We start from the raw sequence: 27,562 nt of genomic DNA on the forward strand, positions 1-27,562 counted from the left end.
ATACAATGATTTTTAAAGAATCAAAAATAGTTGTTGAATTTTAGATTATTTTTGTATTTTTCATTATATCCGTGATATATTCATAGATTTCTTAATAATAACTAACTTTTCCTTGATTGTAATATTTCTTTTACTTCACTGAGGTGGGTAATTCTTTATATCTCTGATAAAATTTTACTTAATTTTTTGTTTAGATTTTTACAATTATTTGTCAGTGAAATTTATCTTCAGCTCCATTTTGGCTGCTCTCTTTGACTTTATTATTGTCAAAATTCTACTGAGATGCTGATATAGGTTACTCTTATCTTTTGTCACTAAGACTGTTGCCACTTTGTTTACCTTTAAAAGGTATCTAATGGGAAAGTGAGTGAAGTTTTATTATACACTTTTAGTTAGCATGAGAATCCTACTAACTATTTTTTGAGGTAAGTGGAAATGACTTCTGGAATCTAAGAAATAGTAGCTAGAAGATAATATTTTTAAATTGACAGGATATTACAAAGCAAGCTTATGAAGGATTGATTTTAGAGTATAGCACTCCCCTCATTACTTCTTTAAAGGCAGTTTTCAGTACTTAGAGACATTAACAGTATTCAGTTCAGGAGATTTTTTTTTCAAATTGTTTTCTGAAATGGAAGAATAAATGAAGAAAATAATAAAAGAAAGAAAGAATAAACAAATGTCACCATTCTCCTCTTACTGAGGGCAACTGGGTACAGTTGTGCAAGTTGTACATAACATAAACCAAGGGACATTGTTTGTTATCAGGTTTGCATTGATTAGACATTTTCTTTTTGTACATACGTGATTAAAATGTACCTCAGGGGTCAGCAAACTTTTTTCTTTCGCAAAGGGCCAGACAGTAAGTATTTTAGCCTTGTGGATCATGCGGTCTCTGTCAAAACTTTTCAACTTTGCTGTTGTAGTATAAGGGAATGTTATGGCTGTGTTTCAATAAAACTTGATTTACAGAAGCATAACTGGACTGAGGGCTGTAGTTTGCCTATCCTACCTTATACCTACATATTTCTAAGGGGATCTAATATTGTCATGAAGATTTTAAGATGGGTTATGGTTATGGCTGAAACTCCTATCTGATTTTCCTCTTATTCTCTCAGTTTCCTGTGCAGTTTCATCCTTTTCTGCCAGTATTTTGTAACTGTTGTAGTTCTTCAATCCTCAGCCTCAGATCTTTTTCTTTTCTGTCTTCTATACTCTTCCTATAAGCAATGAATCCAATGTTTTCTAACTTCAGTCATTCCTCTGCTCTGAATCCAACTGCCAACTTCATGTTTCTCAAAGACACTTCAAATTCAGCATAGTTAAACTGATTTTATAATCTTCCATTCTCAAACCTACTTTTCTGTGTTTTTTTTTCTGTTTCAGTGAATAGCACCATCAACTCTTCAATAAGCCAGAAATTTAAGAATTATACGTCACATACAGAATCTTTATTTCCTGTTGATTTTATCTCCTTTTGAATCATTCTGTCCACTTCTTTTCTCTAATCGTAAAAAAGGTACTGCTGTTTCTCATCTGGATTATTACAATAGCCAACCATTCTTGGCTCCTTCCAATTTGTGATTCGACTGATGTTTACAAAATAGATATTAGATAACAAACTAAATAATCTGATAATAAAGCTAGCCCCAGCCTTTTAATAACATTCTTTGTTCTAAGGATAAAAATAAAAATTGTTGACAATAGCCCTCATAAAACTGCGTGTTTTGTCACCTGCTTCCTTTCTATGCCCATCTTGTACTTACACATATATATATATATGTATATGTATATATATTTGTATATTTGTATACTTACATATATATATTTGTAAGTACAAGATGTGATTAAAATGTATATGTACATATATATACACACACACATACACACACACACATATATATGTATAATCCACTTTCCTGGTATAATGTCTGATATATATATATATATATATATATATATATATATATACTTATATAATGTTATACACATTATATATATGTATATAACATATATAATGTATATACATAATGTGTATAACATATATATGTGTTTATATAATATATAGTATATATTATATAGATATAATGTATATTATATATAATGTATATTAGATATAATGTATATATATCAGACATTATACCAGGAAAGTGGATTACAAAGATATAAGAAATTGTCTCTTATTTCAAGCAAGTTACAGACTTTTTAGAGAATATACTTAAATAAATGATGCTAAAGAGAGTTGCATAATTTTAGGTCAGATAAATATCAGAATTGGAATGGCAGGTTAAGACATACATAGTGGAGAGAAAACCAAGAAGGATTTAGCTTAAAAAAAATCAACAACATATCTAAGATTCTTTATTTGGAAAGAACTACATGTACTGTCAAATCTTTACTTACTGTTTTGAGAGCTTATATCATAAGTTAAGTATAAAAATGAAGAAAAACCTATGGTAAAAATAGCTCTTTAACTGTTAGAATTATCCATTTGCTACAAACTAAATGAATTATACAAAGGCCACCTGTAAACCTTTGTGTGAACTGATGATAAAATAAATGAAATGGTTTGAAAGACTATATTGTATTGTATATCTTAGAAGCACATTATAGCACATTACATCTAACACCATTAACCAGAAGAATGACTTCATTGGCAATAAAGAATAAATTGTAAGAAAGTAGGTGTGACAAGGTCTTTCCTTGTCACAACTTACCTTCCATGGAAACTCTATAATTGACTCATATTTATGAAACTGTTTCATAACCATTTCATAAATTTATATATTGATGTAAGGTTTTGTAATGTTGATGTAACAGCATTTCTGTCATGTTTGCACATTTTGGCCCATCAGATGTAGAATTTGGCTTCTCTCTGTATGGTCTTCTAATTATAAAAATTGCCTCACAAATGTGATTGTATGTGTGTGGCAATGTAATAATTATAAGAACAGCAAGCCATTCAGAAAGAGAATTTCTGAAATTCAATAAAACAGAATTTTCTTTGTTGAAAACAGAAATATGCTCAGACTTAACAGCTCCAGAAAAATAGTACCATATTTGACTATATGAAACCAGATAGGCACAAAAAAACTATTACTTTTCATTCTGTGTAATTAGTCTGTGGTGTCTTTGATAAATGTTGCTTTCTAAAACATACCAGCTACAGCACAACAGAGCAATAATATAAAGGTAAATGTACATTATGAGAAATACACAATTAGAAAAGTATAAAGATAAACTTACTGGTTCTCCTGCAAGTCCTCTGTCACCTGTACTTCCAGGCAATCCCTGTAAACCCTGGACAAATAAAGGCAAAACTTGTAGGAAATGTGGTGCGTGGAGATGTTTTAGACAGTTTCCTTACCTTAGCTTTCCTTATGGATACTTCCATCCAACTTTTCTTTTCTTTTTTTTTTTTTTTGTGGTAAAATACACATAACATAAAACTTACTATTTTAACCACTTTTAAAATGTACAGTTATGTGGTATTAAGTACATTCACAATGTTGTACAACCATCACCAGAACTTTTTCATCTTCACAAACTGAAACTTGGTACCAATTAAACATTAATTCCCCATCACCCCTTTTTTCCTATTCCCTGGCAACTACCATTCTATTTTCTGTCTCTATGAATTCGATTAGCCTAAGTACCTCATATCAGTGAGATCATACAATATCTGCCTTTCTGTGACTGGCTTATTTCACTTAGCATAATGTCTTTAGGTTCATGCCTTTTGTAGTATGTGTCAAAACTTCCCACTTTTTAAGGCTGAGTCCATTGTATGCATATCCCACGTTTTGTTTATCTATTTACTTATCAAAGAATATGAATTACTTTCAACTTTTGGCTATTGTGAATAATGTAGCTATGACCATGGGTATGCGAGTGTCTGTATGCGTCCCTTTTTTCAATTATTTAGGTATTTACCTAGAAGTGGGACTGATAGATCACATGGTAATTCTCTGTTCAAATTCTTGACAAATCACGAAACTGTTTTCCACAGCAGACCCCCTATTTTATATCTGTAGCAGTAATTCACAAGTGTTCCAATTCCTCCACATCCTTGGCCACAATATTTTCTTTCTTTCTTTTTTTTATAGCAGCATTCTAATGTCTGTGAAACAGTATCCCATCACGGTTTGATTTACATTTCCCTAATGACTAGTGATGTTGAACATCTTTTCATGTGCTTACTGGCCACTTGTATATCTTCTTTAGAGAAATGTCTATTCAAGTCCTTTGCTCATTTTTTCATAAGGTTGTTTTTTCAAAAACTCTTGAGTTGTAGGAGTTCTTTATATCTACCTCTATTTTTATTTAATCCTCACTCCTATATTGTGACAAATAATTATCTAAAATTATTTTAAATCTGGATTTCTTTACAGTTTTAATGTTAATATAAAGTTTTTTTTTCCAAAAATAATGATGTTCTTGTGATGTGTTAATAAGTATGACTTATACCCTTAAACCCTGGCAAGGCACAGGAGTCTTAAAACCTAGATAACCGGAAAAAACCATACTGAATCTGTAACTTCCTTTTTTCTCTGTCTTTACATTCTTTGTAGTATCATAAAGAAGAGTCTCAGATACGAAGTTGATAGAACACTAAACCAAATTCTGAGTGTTCTCCGGGCTCAGTCAGATTTATTGAGCATTTACTGTGTGCAAGACACTGAAGACTACTGACAATACGTAACATGATGACTCATTTGTAAGTTGCATCTTCTATATTATTGGTCTTGGGAAAGTTGATAACTATACAGCTAATCACAATTACAATTTTATCTTAAAAACTAAATGCTTCAAAAAATATGACATTAAATTAGAAGATATTCTTCTAAGTTATAATCATTAATCATTAATGCTATGTTTAGTTTCTCTGGCTAGAGAAAGGGAAATATGTATAATTATGGACTCCCATCTGACTCAGGCCCTGTTTCAGTCATGTAAATGATAAGCTGCCTATTTACTCCAGACTCCTTAATTAAGAGATAGGATCATTATAAGGAATCTCTCTGTGCCTAGTAGAGCAACTGATATATACAGAAAACTTCAGAACTTTAAATAATGTCTGCCCAATGTTCTTTGTACTATGTTTACAAATAATATCAAGTTTGCCATGTACTTTTAATGCTGTTGATAGTGCACCAAAGCCCTTTTGCAAAGCTGCAAAATAATTTAAACAGAATCTATTTTTATTGGGGATAAAGAGGAAAAGTACAAGCTGGAATAAAATAAAAATTATCTCTAAGGTTTTTAGAACTCCCTACTCCATGACCTCAACTTAGTAATTATGATAATGAGGATAATAATGACTATTTTGGTTGTTATTTATTGAGAGCCTGTGCTAGGAACATAATAAATATCATTTGTTATACATTTATTATAACTATGAAAGATTTCCCATATCAAAGATAGGGAAACTGAAGCTCAGAGAAGTAATCTGTACAAAGTCAAGACTGCTAGTAAGTGGCAAAACCAATATATGGCTTCCAATATGATTGAGTACAATACAATATAATGAGACATTATATACAAGGGAATAATGATATTTATATATACATATATATTATTTATATATAAATATCATATATATAAAGTATCATATATATAAAATATCACACATATATATATATATATATATATATACACACACACACATACATACAGTGGACTGCTTATCAGAAATACTGGAGGCCAAAAGAAAATGGCAAGTTATCTTTATAGTGCTGAATAAAAACAAAAAAAAAAACCCACGAGAATCTGTCAACCTAGAATCCTATATCCAGTGAAACTATACTTCAAAAGTAAAGGAGAAATAAAGACATTTCATAAACAAAAACTAAGAGAAATATGTACTAGTAGACTTTATCACAGTAAACATGAAGGATTTTCTATCGGTTGCAGGAAAGTGACACCGTTTGGAAACACAAATCTTCAGAAAGGAATGAACAGCATTGGAAATGGCAAATATGTGGGTAAATGATAAACATTATTTCCCCATTAAACATCTCTAAAGTATGTATTTCATATATTATAAAAATATTATATTTATATTAAAGCAAAAATTATAATTTTGCAATGTGTAGTTTATATGTAGATGTAATACACCCAACAATTACAGCATAAAAAGGTATTAGTAAATGGACCTATATTGTTGGCAAGTTTCTTACACCTGTGTTAAGTATTTACATAAAATACTTATTTTGTGGCACTTCACAGAAAAAGTTTGCTGACCCTTGACTTAGAATAATGAGAAGAAATACAGCTAAAAAGCCAATAAACAGATTAAAATAGAATTATCAAAATTATTCAATGCCAACAGAAGACACTGAACAATAACAACAAAAAGGACACAAAGTAAAACAGATCATAAAATGGAAGACCCAAATCTAACCATATCAATAATGACATTATATTGAAATTGAGCAAATGCTCAAATTAAAAGGCAGAAATTGCCAGAATGAATAAAATGCAAGGTCCAACTATAAGATATTCACTTTAAATACCAAGACATGGATAGGTTGAAAGGAAATTAAGGAAAAAGATATGCCATGTAAGTAGCAAGCATAAGAAGGTTGCAGAAACTTTATATTAGTGTTAATATCAGATATTTCACAACAAATACTACTACTAGGAGTAAAAAGTATTACCAGAAGATAAATAGAGAAGAATATTTTTTAATAAAAAGAGGATCAGTTGATCAGGAGGACATAATAATTATAAATGTGAATACACTTACAATAGAATTTAAAAATACATAAAGCAAAAGGGGAAAGAATAAAAGGAAGAAATAGAGAAATACAAAAATTATAGTTAGAGAATTTTTATACCTCTATCTCATAAACTGATAAAACAGCTAGATAAAAAACTCAGTAATGTATGAGTTATGTATGATAGCTTTTATATTATTTAGAGAACCTAAAATAGTGATCCAGGCCTTAACACCTGAATTACATAATGGATTGTGGTCTTTCTTCCTGATTTTCTTTTGAGTCAGAGATATGGGAGGCAAGTACCATACAGGAAACAGTGCTGGCCCACAGACAAACACACTTTTACTAGTTATCTGAATTACCAGAACACTGTCTGTTGCCAGTTTTCATTTAATTCCTGGATTAAAATTATGATAATTTAGAGATGGAGGGGATAATAGAACTCTTATCCCAACCACTTATAAAAATTCATTTTACAGATAAAAAATATATATTTTTAGAGATGGGGGGGTCTCACTACATTGCCCTGGCTGGCCTCGAAGTCCTGGGCTCAAGAGAGCCTTCTGCCCCTACCTCCCAAAGTGCTGGGATTACAGGCATGAGCCACCATGCCCAGCCCTAACCAATTTAAACAATGTTACACAGGTTTTAGGAGTATACACGAGACCAAAGGTCAATCTGCATTCAAATTTATCTTTCTATTATACAGCACTTCCTGGTGTTAATAGTACATAAATGACTATAGTACATAGAGACACTAAGACTGTGCTGAAAGATCAAATAACTCTTTGGGGTCTGTTTGACCTTTTTCAGTTGAGTGTTCCCAGCTTCCCCGAGATCTCAATTCAATCAAGGAGAAGGAAACAATGTAGGTATAGAGCTAAGTAAACCTCAGTAAGTATTATAAACTCATATTTAATGTCAACCATGCCATGCATTAAGGTAAGTTAATTCTTCCAGTAGTCTATGAGACATGTTTGCCACTGGGTAAGGTTACAAAATGATTCTAGTATCTTTGATTTAATTGAGAAAGTCAAACTTGAAGTATCACATTTATACAAGCATACTTTGATGGGCTGAAAACGAAGGTAAAATTCTAGGGAAGGTCAACAATGTACAAAATGAGTAAGTAATTTTATTTCTCTAGGCCTTATTTTTTTTAAATGAGAGGAATGAAACTGAACGCCAAACTTTGCACTCACTGCAATCTATCAGCACTGTATACAGTAAAGTAGTCATAAACTATACAAACGTTATTTACATGGATATAATAGAAACTCAGATGATGAATATTAAAACTCAAGTAATATTCTTTGAGGATAACGTTAATCAATAATACAATGCCACGCACAAGTTCTTTCCCAGACATAGTCATTTATTTTCTGTCTTAGGCCTCTGGTATTTTAGGTTGGACCACTGTTAAATACAATGCTATTACTGGAAACTGCCGGCAGGGGGCAGCGGATTTCCAAAAGGAACAAGCAAATGCAGTGACATTTACTACATAGACCATTATTAACACTATAGCAGCTAAAACATTTTTATTCTATCCTTTTCTGTCTCCTGAGCTGCAATCTATTTATATTATTATCTATTTTTATAACTTTATATTACACATATATGTGTATATAACAAATCAAAATGTCATCATTAAAAATCAAAATTCTGAATGAAAGTAAAAATACCCATACACTTAAGCTTAAAATGTGTCTATGTGTAAGTAAGCATGTATGTGTAAATCTTTATTTAACATTTTTTCCCTCTTACTTAGTGATGATAACCACAGAACTTATTGCCTCTCAGGGAAAAAGTGTATAATCCTGGTAAGATTTTTAACGGTAGGAAAATAGTGTTATAAAATATTAACAACTCTTAAGCAATGCCATGGGAAGGTATAATGACACCCACAGCTCTACACTCCAAAAGTCTAAAAAGAATCCAAGTTGAGTTAAAAGAAAAGTAGGCAAGAAGCCTGAAAAAAGTTTCTTATTATGTTAGCTTTATTAATGCCTCATTATTTGTATGTCACACCATTTTATTTTGAAATGGGTTTGACAGTAAAACTAATTTATCGTAACTAGAGTAAAAGTAACAGTTATAACCACCAGTGTGGATAGGTACAAAGCAGGCCCAGAATAGGTAAGCAACTTGCTCAAATAAAATAAAGACCCAATGGTTAAAGGAGTACAAGAACTTATATTCTTTCAGTCCAATATACTGAGTACTATATAATAGTTGTATCAGAGAATAAAGCAGATAGAGGTAATCAGTTCATAACTTATACATATATCAAAATATCACATTGTATACTACAAATATATATAATTTTTATTTGTAAAAAATTCCCCCAAACATTGTTTGAGCAGCCCCTCTCCCCCAAAAATAGTAGATAAAAATTGTTCATAGCCGGGGTTTTTTTTTTTTTTTTTTTTATTACTTACGGGTTTCCCTTGAACTCCTCTTTCTCCAGGGTTTCCAGTCTTACCCTACACAAGAAAGAAAATGCTTGAGTCAAGTAGTCCCCTCCGAAAATATTAGTCATAGTAAGAAAAACAAAAAAAGACTTAAAATGTTCATCTTTAGTGTGAAATGTCTGATTACTTACAGTAAGACCATGAGGCCCTCTTTTTCCTTGAACTCCTTTTTCACCCTAACAAAATATTGAAGCCAGGTGAGTTAGTAAGAATGTGAATTATGTTCTTACATGTGCTCACATACAAAAAAGATGCATACACTAACATACAAAAAAGATAGCAGTGTATAGTTTAACACTGAAAAGAAAACATCTCTCTGTGTGTACTAAAAATTAATGTCTTTCACACTTAGGCAAAGAGAAAATTTAGACCTATACTTTTATAAGAAAATACAACATTTTTAGACCAGTAGGACATACGGGCTCAATAAAATTTAACTGCATACGAAATGAGAAAAATCAATGATTACCTTGGCACCCTGTATACCTTGCTCTCCTAAGAGACCATCTGGTCCTCTTGGTCCCTAGAGGTGAAAAAAAATATCCTGTTGTTAATTTGAAATGTTCTTTTTCTTTTAAACTGTTGTGTGTCCTTACAGATGAAGGCACTATGCCCTTCTTCAGCTGATAACTCCTTCTGCTTGTTTTTATGCCCTGACTACAGAAAATAATACAGCTGGGCGTATGGCTCAATCTGTCTGCATGGGAGACCAGCCCATGTTTTTAAGATTTAATGACAAATAGTAAGTCAAATGAGAACAAAAATAGCTAACTCAGTAGTTGAGGTGGTTATAATATAGGTGTGTTATTTGAGTATTTTGTTCACTTTATAATTTACTCAGCAGCCAGCCAGAATTTATTCTTAACCAACTCTGACTTAAACGTTCCTGGATTTGTTTCTCTAAACAGTCTCCTTAAGTTTAATATTTTTAAATGGTGCTCTTCTCTTCACATTATTAGAAAATGATACTAATGCAGGAACAGAAAACCAACACTGCATTTTCTCACTTATAAGTGGGAGCTGAATGTTGAGAACACATGGACACATGGTGAGAACAACACACACTGCGCCTGGGGAGAGGGAGAGCATCAAGAAGAATAGCTAATGGATCCTGGGCTTAATACTAAGGTGATGGGATGATTTGTGCAGCAAACCATCATGTCACATGTCTACCCGTGTAACAGACCTGCACATCCTGCACATGTGTCCCTTGAACGTAAAAATAAAAATTGAAGAAAAAGAAAGTTTAGCTGGAATGAAAAAAAAGAAAAAAATGGAAGAAAATGAGTGTTGACTGCATTGTACCTGCTATGCAACTGCTTGCCAGTAGTTACTGGGAGATGGCAGGGGCACAGAAAAGACATAGAAAAATACTACTGAAAATATTCGTGTAAATTTAAAACTTCTCAGTGTTCATCCAATAATTAGCTGCAAAAAAACCATTGCAAAAGTCATTCTCTAATAAAATGGCAGAATAGTCTTCCGTTAAATTATAACTTTCTTTGGAAGGTCTTAAAGTCCTTTTAAAGGGACTTGATTCAATTCTACAGCTTCTACCTGAATACCTGTGGAAAAGGAATTATATTAAGTGTTATGGTGATTTTTAATTGAGAGAAAGTTTCTCTATTATGATGCTTATAGAATGAAAAGGTAAAGTATACAAATATACAAATCCCAATAATATATATAAAAATAAGACATCCAAGGACCAAAACAAGAATTCAAACAGGAAGACAACCTTCACATTTATAATGGGAATGAAGATATTTTTAGCAGCTAGGGTCAAGCTCTCATAGACTTATTCAAAACAGAAGAAACTCTACATTGGGGGATAGTATGAGAAAAAAAGACAGAGGCATGAAAGAAGGTACTCAGAATAAAAAAGCAGTTTGTTGGTTAGGCTATTGATTACATGTAGAGAAATAGTAAGACATAAGTGGAAAAAAAGACTGGGATTAATAAGCAAAGGACTGAAGTTTACATTTAAGTCATTTGGCAGAAAACTGATGCTAAAGATTTCCAGTGATACAAATCTTGAGGGACAACATGCAGATGTGAAGGAGCCCTTTAGGTTTCAGCATCTTCTCTTGTATCCCACCTGAGATAAGCTCTGGTTTAGCTTTACATTATTAAAAGATATTTACTATAATAGGACTCTCTTCTTGGGAACTCTTAGGGTAACTGCATTCCTTGATCCTCTGAGGCACATTCATGATTTGGACAGAACACACACTTCATGAGGATCTGTTAAAGCCATAGCTCCAGCCCTACAATTTGTAAGTCTATATTCAAGGTACTCCATAATCTGTCCCCAGCTTCCTTTCTGCTCTATTTTCCAATGAAAGAGTGCAAAACTGAACTACAATCTTATTGTGCAAGACCTTGAAGATCAAGTTGCGGAGCATGGACTTAATTTAATCAGTAATTTTTTTTTTTTTTTTTTTTTTTTAAGATGAAGTCTCACTCTTGCCCGCAGGCTGAAGGGCAATGGCATGATCTCAGCTTACTGCAAATTTCAACTCTCAGATTCAAGCAATTCTCTTGCCTCATCCTCCCAAGTAGCTGGGATTATAGTTGCGTGCCACTAGACCAGGCTAATTTTTGTATTTTTAGTAGAGAAGGGGTTTTGCCATGTTGGCAAGGCTGGTCTCAAACTTCTGACCTCAGGTGATCTGCCTACCTCAGCCTCACAAAGTGCTGTGATTACATGCTTGAGCCACCACGCCTGGACCAATCAGTAATTTTAACATGTGTTATTCATTCAGCAGATGTATACTGAGTGCTTATTACGAGACAGGCATTGTTTTAGGCCCAGAGGACATGGTAGGGAGAACAGACAAATCTCTGAATTCATAAACCAGCAAATGAGTATGTAAAACTAAGCTATAAAATAAAAATATGTAGTTAAGTATAATGAAGAAAAATAAGGGACTAGAAGGTATCCAATGTGAGGAGGACTATTTTAGATATGGCGGCCCAAAAAGTCTCTCTAAAGTGACATGTGGATAGACACCTAAAAGAGGTAAGATTGTAAGCTAAGTGAATAATTTGGGGAAGATCACTATAGCAGAAAAAACAGCAAGAACAAAGTTATGATGAGAGGGCATGCTTAGAATTTCAATAACTGAGTAACTAAAACTGCAAAAAGAACAATGTTCAAAGGATGATTCAAGTTTTTTTTTTTTTTTTTTTCCTGAGACAGTTTCGCTCTTGTTGCCCAGTCTGGACTACAATGGTGTGATCTTGGCTGACTGCAACCTCCAACTCCCAGGTTCAAGCAATTCTCCTGCCTCAGCCTCCCAAGTAACTGGGATTACAGGCATGCACCATCACACACAGCTAATTTTTGTATTTTTAGTAGAGATGGGGTTTCACCATATAGACCAGGCTGGTGTCAAACTCCTGACCTCGTGATCTGCTCACCTCAGCCTCCCAAACTGCTGGGATTACAGGTGTGAGCCACAAAACCTGGCTAGGACGATTCAAGTTTTAAGCATGAAGGTCCCTCAGGACTTTGCTCTAATAATCACCCTCAACCCTCACCTTGAAATTTAAGCAGTCTTTATTGATTCTTTTTCTCTAGCACCTTCAATGCCTAATTCTTCTCTTTTTGCTTCAAAAGAAACCCAGCTAAATATTTTTGAGTAACAAAAGAAGAAGGCTGAAAGAATGTAAAAAGGAATGAGTGGCCAACATTCTAAAATACTATAAAAAACAAGTAAGGTCTAAACTGAAAATGTGTCCACTAGTAATTAATTGGGCCCTTAAAACTCCTTTACAACCTGGAATTTGTATGTCTTTCTTTGATATTTTATTACTGAGTAATTGGTAGAAGATAACAGCATCAATAGAAAACAAATTAGAAATGTAGGTTTGTTTGGAGTGGAGAGGAAGGAGTGGTGGAAGATAAGGAGTTCGCAGAGACAGAAAAAATAATCCTAAGATTCACATGGAACACAAGAAAGAGCCCAAATAGCCAAAGTAATCTGAAGCAAAAAGAATAAAGCTAGAAGAACCATACTACCTGACTTTAAAGTATACTACTGGGCTGGGTGTGGTGGATCATATCTGTATCCTAACATTTTGGGAGGCCGAGGAGGGAGGATCACTTGAGCCCAGGAGTTCAAGATCAGTCTGGATAAGATGGCAAGACCCTGTCTTTACAGAATATTTATAATATAGCTAGGCATGGTGGCACATGCCTGCAGAACCAGCTACTTGGGAGGTTAAGGCAGTAGACTCCTGTGAGCTCAGGAACTTAAGGCAGCAATGAACTATAATTACATTACTGCACTCCAGCCTGGGTGACAGAGTGAGACCCCATCTTTAAAAGATAAAATAAAATAAAATAAAATATACTACAAAACTATAGTTACCAAAACAGCACAGTACTAGTAAAAAACAGGCACACAGACTAACAGAACAAAAAAGAGAGCCCAGAAATAAATCTACACATTTACAGCCAGCTGATTTTTGACAAAGGTGTCAAGAATATACAATCGAGAAAGGATGATCTCTTCAATAAATACTGTTAGAAAAACTGTATATCCAGATATAGAAGAACTAAATTCTTATTTCTCACCATATGTAAAAATCAACTCAAAATGGATCAGACTTAAATATGAACACTCAAAACTATAAAACTTTTAGAATAAGACATAGGGGGAAAGCTCCATGACATTGGTCTAGGCAATGATTTTTGGGATAAAACGTCAAAAGCACAGGAAACAAAACTGAAAATAGACAAATGGTACTAATAATGAACTGAAAAGTTTCCATACAGCATAAGAAACAATCAACAGTGTGAAGAGACAACCTGTTGAATGAGAGAACATATCTGCAAACTATTCATCTGACAAGGGACTAATATCCAGAATGCACAAGGAACTCAAACAACTTAGTAGTTAAAAAAATAATTCTATTAAAAAGTGGGCAAAGGACATGAGCAGACATTCCTTAAGAGACAAACCAATGGCCAACAGATATATGAAAAAATGCTCAACATCACCAATTATCAGGAAAATGAAAATCAAAACCACAATGAGATATCATCTCACCACTGTAAGAATGGCTATTAGTAAAAAGACAAGAAACAACAGATGCTGGCCACGCTACAGAGCAAAGGGGACTCTTATATACTGGTGGTGAGAATGTGAATTAGCAAAGCCACTATCGAAAAAGGGTATGCAGATTTCTCATAAACCTAAAAATAAAGGCTGGGTGTGGTGGCTCATCCCTGTAATCCCAGCACTTTGGAAGGCCAAGGCGGGTGGATCACCTGAGGTTAGGAGTTTGAGAACAGCCTGGCCAAGATGGTGAAACCCCGTCTCTATTAAAAATTAGCTATGCATGGTGGCCGATGCCTGTAATCCCAGCTACTCAGGAGGCTGAGATAGGAAAATTGCTTGAATCTGGGAGGAGCAGGTTGCAGTGAGCCGAGATCCTGCCACAGCATTCCAGCCTGGGCAACAGGGTGAGACTGTTTCAAAAAAAAAAAAAAAAAAAAAAATAGAACTACCATACAATCCAGCAATCCCACTATTGGGTATTTATCCAAAGGAAAATAAATCAGATATCAAAGGGACATTTGCTAATTTGTAGGAACATGGATGGAACTGGAGGTCATTATGTTAAGTGAAATAACCCAGGCACAGAAAGACAGATACTTCATGTTCTCACTTGAAGGAGTGAAGGACATGCCATCCCAAAGTATGTCATGAAAATACGGGAGAAATTGTTTCCAAAAGGGCAAGTTGATCTGTCTCTTCCTGCATGCAGCAAGCAATAAAAATTCCTCTGGGAGGGGTACCTTCTCCATACCAGTAAATAACCCTTATCACTAGAGACTTAGAATTGAAGTCTGCAATGGACCTGAATACACATACTTAATAACTCTTACCTTCCACCTGTTTTACATGCTCCCCCAAACCCCACAATATATCTCCTAGTGATTTCCCTGGAAACTTTCACCATTCTAGCCAGATTTTCTTTGTCCTGTCATTTTTTTCTCAAATTTATCACTCTTTGTCTAAGAAGTATAAAAAAGCATCTTGTTTTGGCCACTTCAGACTTCACTCTCTTGTGAAGATTCCCATATACACACAAAACAAATATAATTTGTATACTTGTCTCTTGTTAATCTGCCGGTGTGAATCTGGTTTCCAGATCCCGCTGAAGAGCCCACTGAGGGCTAAAATGGTGGCTGGAGGTGATCTCTGGCTGCCCTACACACTCATATACGGGAGTTAAAAAAGTTTATCTCATGGAAGCAGAAAGTAGGATGATAGATACCAGAGGCTGGGAAGGGTATATGGGTGGGAGAGGGAGATAAAGGGATGTTAGTGGGTATAAACACACAATGAAACAGAAATAAGTTCCTTTGTTCAATAACAGAGTAGGGTGACTATAGTTAGCAATAATTTATTGTGTATTTCAAAATAACCAGAAGAGTGGACTTGAAATATTCCTAACATATAGAAATGATAAATGATAAAAGTAATGAATAGAATACCCCTGACTTATTCACTATTCATTCTATGTATGTAACAATAATCACACTCACCCCATCAATATGTACAAATATGTATCAATAAAAATAAAAGAATCATAAAATAAATCATAAAAATAATAAATCATAAAATAAAGTTTCATGCTGATATCGATGATAGAAGTTATTTTATGGGTTAGTATATATGCCTGCTTTGACTTCTAAGAAAAAATAAGCTTTAGGACAGGTTATAAGAAAGTTAGGCAAATAGCATTACAATAGACACCTAAATCTGGCATAGTTAACATTTTAAAATAACTGTTTAAAAATATCTCATGGATAGTCTCTTGGAGTAACTACACTGGCTAAAGGGAAAATCTAATATTTACCCTCTTAGGAAAATTAAAGTTGGCTGCACTGAGCTGTATTAGTAAGTTCTCATAGCAGAAATAAAAATTTGATAGCTCAGCTACATAAACTAAGCATGTTTTACAAAATAAATTCTATTTGAATTATAGGCAATAACTAAATTCATGAATGATCAGTGTATAGAATCACTACTTCACATAAATGTTAACATTTAAAAAAGTATGATTAACTAAGACGTTAACATAAACTGCACACTCTTTTGTTTAGGAAGACTTTTACGAGAACTCCAAGTCCATCTTTATAAGTCCTATAATTAAGTTTGATAGGCTAGGCATCTATGAATGAAGAAAACAGCTCTTGTTCATAAACAAATGTCTCTGTAACTTGAACTCAGTATATTTATATTTTCTTCCAACCATTATGTGTCTTGGCTTGATCCCTTTATTAATTTCAAATCACTCACGTACCTAACTTATTAGGCCTAGCAGTCTTTTCTGGCTCTTGATTTACACAGCTGAAACAAAACATTCTATTAAACAAAAACTAACATTATCAGTAATTTGAAGAAAAAAACCTTTTGATTCTATTCTTGTTATAAACTATTTCAGGAGAAGGAACCACAGAGGAAGCTCTGCCTTATCATTTGGAGTGCTTCAGGTAGTGAACCTAGCTTTGAATCTAAATACAACACTGAGGACTGCTTCTCCCTATGTGGTAAGCATTGCCTTGAAAGGGACAAATGTCTGAATTTCTATAGGGAGATCAATTTTACTTCCTCCATAAAAAACCTTAAAACGTTATATATTTCTAATATAGTTATTTTAATTTTTCCCTCCTATTTAAATCTTAAGCAGATAGTCTGAATAAAAATACTAAGTTGTACGCCTCTATACTGCCCCTCTAGAGAAACAGTGTAAACTTAAACGTGTCTCAAGATCATTGCCTATTCATGGTCAAGAAAAAGGTGAGGTTAACTTTGCTCTATGTCATCTTCCTGTGTGGGCAGCTGGACACAGAGGCATGTAATGGAGTAATACCAAGGAATCAGTTGCCTACCTCTGAAGCGTTCAATGTGCAGCTGATGTTGTGCTGATTTCTAGTGACCAACAGGCTCAACCATTGTATTTCTGGTACTGTATTAGAGAATCTGCTAGCTTATATTGTCTACTTAAGGGACATGATTTTGCGTATTATATTAATTAGCTTTGGTATATACTTCATTTTGTTTAATTATTCTTCAGCTAAATATGCAGGGAGAAACAAAGCTTAGAGTATGTAGGATTAATAATAATACTGTAAATTTTATGCCATGTTTCTCAACTAATAGTGTTTGACAAATTACAGGGAATCAGTAAATGTTAGATAGCTGTATGGTGGATGGATGAGCAGGAGAGCACCAAGTAAAAACAGGCTCCTGGGAGCAGTCCTACCACTCACGATCACCATGGGGGCCACACGTTAACAGCAGAAATCACAGAAAGAACAGTAAGAGAGTATAAGTACTAGTTCCATAATGAAAATTCTCTGTGTGGCCTCAGTGCAAATGTACTTAGGGCAGAGCTTCCCTCCAACATACTGTGACACATATTTGCCACAAAGAGATTACAGGTGTGCTGAAAATAGTACCTTCCTCAACCTCTGGGGTAGCAAGGAAAGGCCAGACACAGGAATCCTCAATTAGGTACCCTTTTCATTTATCTTAGTAGGCTGGATCAATATTCTCATTTTTTTGTGAGTGAAAAACATAGGGAAGAATGGGTCTAGAGAATTGGGATTACAGCCCTAGTGGGGAATGGATTGAAGAGACAAAAGAGTAAAAATAGGAATATCTCAGTGGCTACTACAAGGGAACTCCCCAATACTATTTTCTTTCTCAAATATTCTGAAATATTCTGGTCTTCAGTCCTTTTATGTATGCCCAATGTTCACTGTTTACATAAAATAGTCTTCCAGTAAAGAAAGCTTGTAAGAAGAAAAAAGTCCTAGTTCTATTTTTATTTTTATGTATTTTTTAAGACAGAGTCTCACTCTGTTGCCCAGGCTAGAGTGCAGTGGCAGAAAAGCCCTTATTTCTAAACAAAGCTTTCCTGTTTAAAAGTGACGAGGAGCCATTTGGGGAGAGAATCAGTAAAACGTATTTGAAGTACGTGAGAAAAATAGATCCTTGGGGAGGTAGGAATTGATGACAAAGTGACAAATCAGGAAACAGTAATAGGATCATGGTGAACTTAGAAAATGAGAACAAACGAACTTTCCATGTGACCTAATGAGACAGCACAAAGGAGTTTAGGAAAAGGCTGTGATTAGACACACAGCTTCTGACTAAAGACCCAAATTACTTAATTAACAAAAGGGACAAATAAGTATTTCTTCTTTTTTTCATTCGTCACAAATTGGTTGAGCTTTCTCACTACGACTAATATGAAGTCGAATAAACATATTTGACCTAACTAAATACTGAACGCTGGCAGGGTACTAATCACTAAATGGCAGTTTGAGTACAAATCATCTATCATTTTTTATTTTATTTTAAATCTCATTCGAGCTAATATATGATAGATATGACCACAGACTATAAATCTGTAATGCAGGAAGGAAAATCGTTTTTCAAAAAAGAAACAATAATAAAGGCAAATCTGCTCTCTTTCTTCAAGCTTCACCAAAACACAGGACATAACTTTAAAGTCGTTACTTCAAACTGGGAATTCATTAACACCCTTCTTCCATTTGCCAACAGGAAAACTGCAGTTTTTATTTTTATTTTTTTTTTTTATTTTTAACCATTGTTAGGTAAAGGATGTTTTTAGAATTTTAAAATATTTTCTTCATATGTTTTAAAATTTAAATCAAGGTAAGGTCAAGGTATAACACAAAGTCCTCAAAGCCCACATACCCAAATTAACTTAAAAAATACTCCCTGATATTCCATGTGGTATTGAATAGCATGGGCTTTGGAGTCAGACACACTAAAGCTTGAATACTGGTTGTGTCATTTCTCTGTGTGTCTACAGAGGCCATATACTTAAACTTTGGGAGCCCTGGTTACCTCAACTATAATATCAAAGATATAATATCTCTCCCTGGTTTTGAGTATTGAGATAATATGTGAAAAAGTGCCTGGCATATGACAGACATGTAATAAATGGTGGCTCTTATTTCTTTGAAAAGGATTTAATGTTTAAGATACAACTTAAAGAGATGAAGATGTTATTTAATTCTGTATACATAATTATTAGACAATGATTATAATAACTCTGATTTACAATTAATAAGTTCTTATTCATCTTGGGTATCTCTGTTCCATTTCTTACTGCTTTTGTTTTGTCATGATATTATTTTTCCTTGCTATGTAATTCTGTAGAGAAATAATTCATTTAAAGATCTTCACATTTACCATTCTCTCAAAGAATGGAATCGGAGGTTGGGAATAAGTATGAGTTAGTGATATATGTAAAAAGTTAAAATGGAAAAGTGTGATTTTATACCTACAAATGATTATGAGTCATCTTTCAATTAATGTAGGATTCAGCTAATATAATGAAAATATAAAATATAATGATATTCATAGAATATAATGAAAATACAAAAAAACGACAAGATCTAAGCAAAACTCTAGCAGGTATGATGCTATTTTTGTTGCACATTTACCACTATTTTTGAAGTAATTTGGGGGGGCTTAATGTACTTTTTTCCTTAGATTACTTACTCTTTGTCCTTTAGGACCTTGACTCCCAGGTGGTCCTCTTGCCCCCACATGACCCTACATATTGCAAATTTAAAAATCAGTTGTAGAAGTCACAAGAATACGATCAGAACAACAGCCATAATCTTTCATATAATATATATCATTCTCCTAAAACATTCTTAAAATTGATCAGTCTTCCTTAAAAATATGCTTTCATCATGCTGCCCTCTATCAATATCCTGCTTTTGAAATATTCTACTATTTGGGCAAATTTAATATTTGGGTGTTTATACCCTGAAAAAAGAATGGAGAAGCTTTTAATATGCACTGACCAAGTTGTTTTCAGAAGGAACACATACGGTGTGATAGAGGAAGGAGATATCCATTCAGCTAGTCAGACCGGTCTAATCTTCCTGGCCCATCAAAAAAGCAATGGCTATCACGGTAATATTTCTTTAATATTATCCTAGACATTTATGATAATCCCATCACATAAAAATAGGTTTCTTTTGTTACCATAAAAAATGCCACAAAATGTTCCAAATTACTATGCTATAAAAATGCCTGCAATGGAGATTAAGTTGCTATTTATTATTAAGTCAATTATAATGAATTATTTTTATAGCTATAGCCTTTAAGACTCAACTGGAAAACAAAATTTATTTATAAATTAACCTAAGGTAGATAAAAATGAAGTAAACGCTAGGCTTTCAAATTTATTATTTTTTAAAGAGATCAGTAACTCTTCCTTAGACTAGTTTTCCTAATTTTAAAACCCAACAACATATTTACAAATATATTAGAAAATCGGGCTTATTTTTAAAACAGAAGCTTCACAAATAATAAAAGTTCTCACAGATAAGAAAAGTTCTGCTCAGGGTATCTTAATGACTGATCTTTTTCATAAGTTCACAACAGCTGTCAGATTCTGATAAGCAAAATTAATTTAGGGGAATATTTCATTATCTATTTGCAAATAAATGGAATATTTTCAATACTCTAATTTTCATCTAATAAATATATATTTTATGAATTTTATCTGGTTGTGTGATCATACTTAAAAATTTTTAAGGAAAATACGTTGGAACTTAAACTTATGACTTATTTATCCAATTGGTCTAACTTCTAATCTTACTAATCCTGTTCCCTTCTATGTGGTTATTCAAAAGAAACTTTAAAGCATTTTTTGTTTAGGTTGCAGAACTGAAATTGGTTATATACCAAGTAGAGGTGAGGAAGTTCAAGATATCATGACTTATTCAAGAGTGTTTTATATAGTAGGGAAAGAAGCAGTCTCCACTAGTTTACAGATGACATACTTTGCATAAAAACCAACAATACAACATGACAAGTGATGAGTTTAAATTAACATAAACATTCTAGAAGGAATCATAAAGTCTTTCCTGTACTTACAGGTAATCCCAATGGACCGATAGGTCCTGGAACCCCAGGAGGACCTGGGTATCCCTATAATTTAAGTAAAATATAAAAGACATAAAATATTCATTACTTTAAATTATATTCATTGAAGATAAACCAGTAAATTATAAACAATAGTAAAAAGCGATAATTTGACACAACGTTTCTTTTCTAACCAAGATATGAAAGGCTATGGGAAATGTCCTGCAGAGAGATCATAGAGATAAAAATATACATTTTTTATATAGTTTTATTTACATAGAAACTGTATTCCATTTATTAGAAGGTTTTTGCCTAGACAAGAAAATTGCTAGCCAAATCACATACTACAGCCTATTGATAAGGGAATATTCATTTCATTTTTCTGAAGATTATGTTATCTTATCCAAGGATATATATTATGTTATATAGGTTATGAAATCATGTCCTTTTCAGAGAGGTCTAGGAGCTCTCTAATAAAGGAATGTAAATGTGGACAAACGCTCTAGCATTTCAAACTTGAGAAGGATCACACACTTTATGGTACTAACACTGATTCAGAAAATGCCTTAGGAGGTCATGATTCTTGAAGTTAATTAGTCTTATAGGCATGCTAAATTTCCTAGCTGACAGCAATTGGAAATAGCTAAAAACAACAAAACAAAACAAAACAAAAAGCAAAACCAAAACACTTACAGGACTTTTCTCATAATATAGAACTTAAAACTGAACAATAACTTAGTTAAAATCAATCTGTGGATAGTACTATGTGCTACCAGATCCATTGCATGGTATTTTCTGTATGGAAGATCCTTTCATTGATAATAGTCATTCACTCTAGTTCCTGCCATACTTAGAAACTATTTAGTAAGTTAAAAAAATGCAACCCAGATATAACATTTTTCAGCAATTTCCTATATTAAAAATATAAAAGAATAAGAATAATTCTGGATTCTGAGCTCTCATATGTCAAAAAACTACATCATGACCACAAACTCATGAAGAATGGCAATGATGGTATGTGTCATATCAACTATAAGCTGTAGAAAATTAAGTAGAATTCTAATAGAAAAAGGTGGAAGATTTATATAATCTGAAGAGAAACCAGAGATGTAGAATTCTAATTGAATTTTCTTCTTCATTCATTTTAGCAAATTGTGGTGATTAAATTCCTCTCCTAAAACAAGAATCATTTGACTAAGCCATCTCATTTACATGCTTTTTAGTACCTTAGTATCACGTAGCATTCTGGGAGATAACTCATTTAAAAATAAAATTCTATGGGAAATTTAGCATTTTTCACTCAGTTAAATTCCAGCCCAGGCAATTCCCTCTCTGGAATGCCTTACTTTTATTAAGTTCTTTGGACACATATTTTTCAAATCACTGAGCTCTTACCATAACACCCTTTTCCCCCTGGGGACCTAGTGGGCCTGGACTTCCACGTTCTCCCTTTTAAGTGAACAAAGAAAAAAGAGTAACATAGAGGCATATTAATTAGTCATGACTGAGCTAAGCCTAGAATGAAAAACTGTCAATCAGAATCATATCTTATATGCATACCTCTTTCTTATTTTCAATAACTTTTAAATTTACAAATGTAGTACTTTTTATCTTAAAATTGTTAGACTTTTAATAAAATAAAATTATCAAGACTTTTTTCAGAAGAAAAATATTAAAGGCCATATTAAAATGAAGAATACAGAAATTACGGATAAATAAGACTTAAAAGTGAGCACATATCATACATTAAAGTTTTGTAAGAAATGCTTACTATTTGATGAGGTATAAAAATATGAGAATAGTAAAAGTATCAAAGCATACTAAAATTTAACAAATCTGGATAACCATTAAAAAATTTTATAGTCTGCCTACCATAATTAAGTGCCATAAGAAATAATTCTGGAAGGTCATGATAATCAAATCTGTCATAGCAGCTTAAAAAGACTAAACTGATTCACATTAAAATTTTCAAGAGTATCAAAATTTTAGAAGATTTAACTCAGCACAGAAATAACTGAATGAGTGAAAACGTTTATAAAGCTAAACATTTTTAACTGCAATCATATTTTGTTACATTGTTAGTAAAAAAAATCCGTAAGTGTATACTAAGTATGTAGTACTTAAGTAATTAAGAATGTAGTACATGAGAGTTAGAAGGGATATTTGAAAAACTTAAATTCTACCCTCAGTAACTGCAGACATGATATTAACAGAGATGAAACAACCAGAGGGAAAGTAAATTTTAGACTACGTGATCCTTATTCTAAGTCCCAAAGTGAAAAAATTAGGAAGAATGAGAGGAGTCTGTGAACTTCATAGAGGGGATGGAAATTCAGATGATTCCAACAGTTTGGTTTTGAAAAAACAGAAGGAAGAAGAGAGATGATATTTTAGTCCAAGAAAATGTAAGAATGGGAATAGGAACAAGCACAAGATGGGGAGAGAGAAAGGTAAATGGTAACTTATTCTTCTCTTTCAAAACTGCTTTCTCTCAAGCCTCTCACAGGAGGCTTGCTCTCATGAAGTTGATTTAGACATTTTCTAGTTAGAAATCTAGACTGTTTCATCTTTTCTCTTCAGATCATATCTTTATAATCAAAAGGGTACTCTGTCCTTTAAAAATTAGAATCATACATGCTATTAGCTATATTTCAATATATTTAAGTCAGTATAAGTAATGTGCTAAAGTTATATGTGATTTCTAATTAATGTAAAATATCATATGAAAGTCTGTTCTTTGAATTTAGCCTAGAATTCTTCCTATAAAACAAAATAATAAAAAAATTACCTTTTCACCAATGCTTCCAGTCATCCCAACTTCTCCAGGTAAGCCTACAGGTCCCTTTAAGAAAAAACAAACAAACAGAAAATACACACATATTGCATTGCTATTGTAGTACCTGGGTCTTAAGTCACCTGTAATCAATATGTCTCTTTCTAACTTAGCCTAAATTTTATCTTGGAGTAAAATTCCTCCTTGTGTAGCTATGTGGTCTACGACTTTCTATCAGAATTAGAATTTCAACATATGAATTTTGCAGAGGATAAAAACATTCAGTTCATAATACCCCACCAGGTACAGATCCCAACCAGTTGAAGTGCTGCTGATGGCAAATGGAATAAAGAATGGGTAGTGAAGAAGGTAGTTTTAAATACCAGTTATGACCATGTGACCAGTTATAGAAATGATGACTATAATTGTCATGAGTATTTCATTATTTTGTTATGAATGTGTGTGTGTGTGTGTGTGTGTGTGTGTGTGTGTGTGTGTGTGTACAGCAAATATCTTTGGTTCTTTTCTTCTCATTTCTTTCTGTTTGTTTGTTTGAGACAGTCTTACTCTGTCATCCAGGCTAGAGTGCAGTGGCACAATCCTGGCTCACAGCAACCTCTGCTTCTTGGCTTCAAGTGATTCTCCTGCCTCAGCCTCCCGAATGGCTGGGATTACAGGCGTGTGCCACCATGCCCAGCTAATTTTTGTATTTTCAGTAGAGACGGGGTTTCATCACTTTGGACAGGCTCTTGACTTCAAGTTATGTGTTCACCTCGGCCTCCCAAAGTGTTGGGATTATAGGTATAAACCACTACTCCTGGCATCTCATTTCTTTATCATATAACATAAGATGTATTGACCTTATAACATCATAATATTTAATTTTACATCATAATATTTAAGTTACAGGATATAAAAGAGAAGAGTAAATATCACTCAAGGACTTTATGTCCTCTTCTGGAAAAGATGTTACTGAGTTTTGATTACATGCAGGATAATGATATGTTAGGCAGAATTATGGCCTTGTTATAGTCTTTAATTGAAAGTTAAGTATGATTTCAAGAGATGCATTTGGGTGTCAACTTGACAGTGGGGAGGCCTGTCATGGTTAATTTTATGTGTCAAGGTCACTGGGTCAAAGAGTGCTCAGATATTTGGTTAAGTATTATTTAAGTGTGCATTCTTTCTAGGGCAGATTAGCATTTAAATAGGTACACAGACTAAAGCAGACTGCTTTCCCCAATGTGGGTGGGCACTGGCCAATCTGTTGAGGATCTGAATATAACAAAAAGGAAAAGGAAAGAAAAGGAAAATTCCCTCTCTGTTTGACTGCTTAAGGGAGGACATCAGTTTTCTCCTGCCTTTGTTCTAGGACACCATTGGCCCCTAGTTCACAGGCCTTGGGACTTGAAATAGAATTTAAATAATCAGTGCTCCAGGCCTCAGGCCTGTGGACTCTGATAGAACTTACATTGTTGATTTTTCTGGTTCTCAGGCCTTTGAACGGGCTGGAACTATACTGGATTTCTAGGATCTCCTGTTTGTAGATGGAAGATTGTGGGATTTTTTTTCTTTAAGCCTCCACAATCATGTGAGCCATTTCCTTATCTATCTATATCTGTATCTTGTTGATTCTGTTTCTCTGAAAAACCCTAACTAATACAGTCAACCAAATCTGAGCAGGAAAAATGAAACAGAGCTCTCTGTTGTGAGACAGTAAACAAAACAACAGAAATTGAACACAGACTAGTCAATCTATGGGGAAAAAATAATTTTTATTTTACCTTTTTTTTTGAGATGAAATCTTGCTTTGTTGCCCAGGCTGTAGTGCAGTGGCATGATCTTGGCTCACTGCAACTTTCCCGTCCTGAGTTCATGGAATTCTCCTCCTTCAGCCTTCTGAATAGCTAGGCACATGCCACCATGCCCAGCTAATCTTTTTGTTTTTAGCAGAGATGGAGTTTCACCATGTTGGCTAGGCTGGTTTCAGACTCCTGACTTCAAGTGATCCACCCGCCTTGGCCTCCCAAAGTGAAAAATCCTTCTTCTAAGACATATGATGTAGGGGAATAAATGGAGTAGGCTCATTTAGCTTATCCCATGTGCACTAGAACAATTAATGTACAAAGGTATTCTGCTTAGCCTATAGCATTTACTAAACTGAACTACGTAAAAACATTTAAAAATCTGTATATTTTATATATAAATACATATAAAGATTTATAAAATTATTAGCTTCAGATGACCTAGCAAATGCAGACAAACATTCTCAAAGGCAAATACTGGACAGAACTAAGTAACTTGTACTGTTTACATCCAGATGCACTCTTTACTTCGTTACACTATTGTCTCTTGTATATGGCCCGTTTTACTTACTTATACTATCTGCCTGGTCCCAACAGGGCATCTGAGTTTTTTACTTCACGTATTATAAGGTGCAGTCAGTCAAAAGGGCATAACTGGAAGATATAGGTTCTCACTAAAAAGTGGATAGTTCACTGGCTTCCAGCCATGCCCATGGGATATCTTTAATAAAACATAGATTAAAAATAGTTTCCTTACAGACTAGGCAACACAGGGAGACCATATTTCTATAATCTATTCATAACAACAATAATAAAATTAGCTGGGGGTGGTGACAAGTTCCTGTAGTCCTACCTACTCACGAAGTTGAGGTGGGAGGATTGCTTGGACTCAGGAGGTTGAGGCTGCAGTAAGCCTGGGTAACAGAGCAAGATCCCGTCTCCAAACTATTTCAGTACCTTAAAAAGTCTAACCAAAAACATATGTCAAATCTGACAACACCACAGTGTTGGCTAGAATGTAGGGAAAGAAGAATTCATACATATATAGCAGGAAATAGTTTAAATTGGTACAATCACTTTGGAGAACAATTTATTACATATAGTAAAATTGAAGATGCACCTAATCTACAACTTAGCACTTCTAGTTGTTGACATGGAATTCTACTTTCACATGTATGTACTAGAAGATATATAGAAAGATGGTCACTTCTGTACAGTTTAAGTACAAAGGTAGAATCATTGGCATTATCAGTATAGACACAGATAAACAGAAATGTATTCATACAATAAAGAAAACTCTTGAATTACCAATACTGAGAAACAAATAAACAAAAAACCCTCAAAAACCTCAACACCAGCTAAAATTAATAGACCAGATCTGTATATATCAACACAGATAAACATTTTAGGAATATGATGTTGAGTGAGAAAACAGCATAAATCCTTTTCAAAAGGATATATCATTATGTGTTTTGTGTAAAGTTTTAAAACACATACGATAATAATCTAATTTCTTAGTGGCATAAGGCACATGGGAATAATATACACAACTTTAGGAGAAGGGCTGATGTCTGTGTATAGAGTGGTGGCTCATTTTTTAATTTTGACTTTCTCTGATAACTAGTGAGTCTGAACTTCTCTTCATATGTGTGTTCACATTTTGGACTTTTTCTGTGTAATTCTTATCCATGTCCTTTGCTCAAGTTTTTCCATTAAGATTTCCTATATTTTCTTGGTGATTTTCAGGAATTCTTACATATTTAAAGTATAAACTTCTTATTGGTTTTACTTTCTTATTTATTTTTGAGATGGGGTCTTGCTCTGTTGCCCAGGATGGAGTGCAGTG

At 33.6% G+C, this 27,562-nt stretch overlaps 1 protein-coding gene across 2 annotated transcripts in view; it reads right to left on the reverse strand.

The window, feature by feature from the left end:
* COL24A1 (collagen type XXIV alpha 1 chain) overlaps positions 1-27,562 on the reverse strand; it is a 400,711-nt gene that overhangs the window by 144,604 nt on the left and 228,545 nt on the right. For both annotated transcript variants that reach the window (XM_074381116.1, XM_039473942.2), the window contains 8 exons: positions 23,927-23,980; positions 22,534-22,587; positions 21,151-21,204; positions 19,759-19,812; positions 9,666-9,719; positions 9,328-9,372; positions 9,164-9,208; positions 3,247-3,300 (listed from right to left, as the gene is read on the reverse strand). In XM_074381116.1, the coding sequence (XP_074237217.1) occupies positions 3,247-3,300; positions 9,164-9,208; positions 9,328-9,372; positions 9,666-9,719; positions 19,759-19,812; positions 21,151-21,204; positions 22,534-22,587; positions 23,927-23,980 (414 nt within the window). The remainder of the gene's footprint in view (positions 1-3,246; positions 3,301-9,163; positions 9,209-9,327; positions 9,373-9,665; positions 9,720-19,758; positions 19,813-21,150; positions 21,205-22,533; positions 22,588-23,926; positions 23,981-27,562) is intronic.

This window comes from Saimiri boliviensis, chromosome 11 (genome assembly GCF_048565385.1).
Source record: "Saimiri boliviensis isolate mSaiBol1 chromosome 11, mSaiBol1.pri, whole genome shotgun sequence".
Lineage (NCBI taxonomy): Eukaryota > Metazoa > Chordata > Mammalia > Primates > Cebidae > Saimiri > Saimiri boliviensis.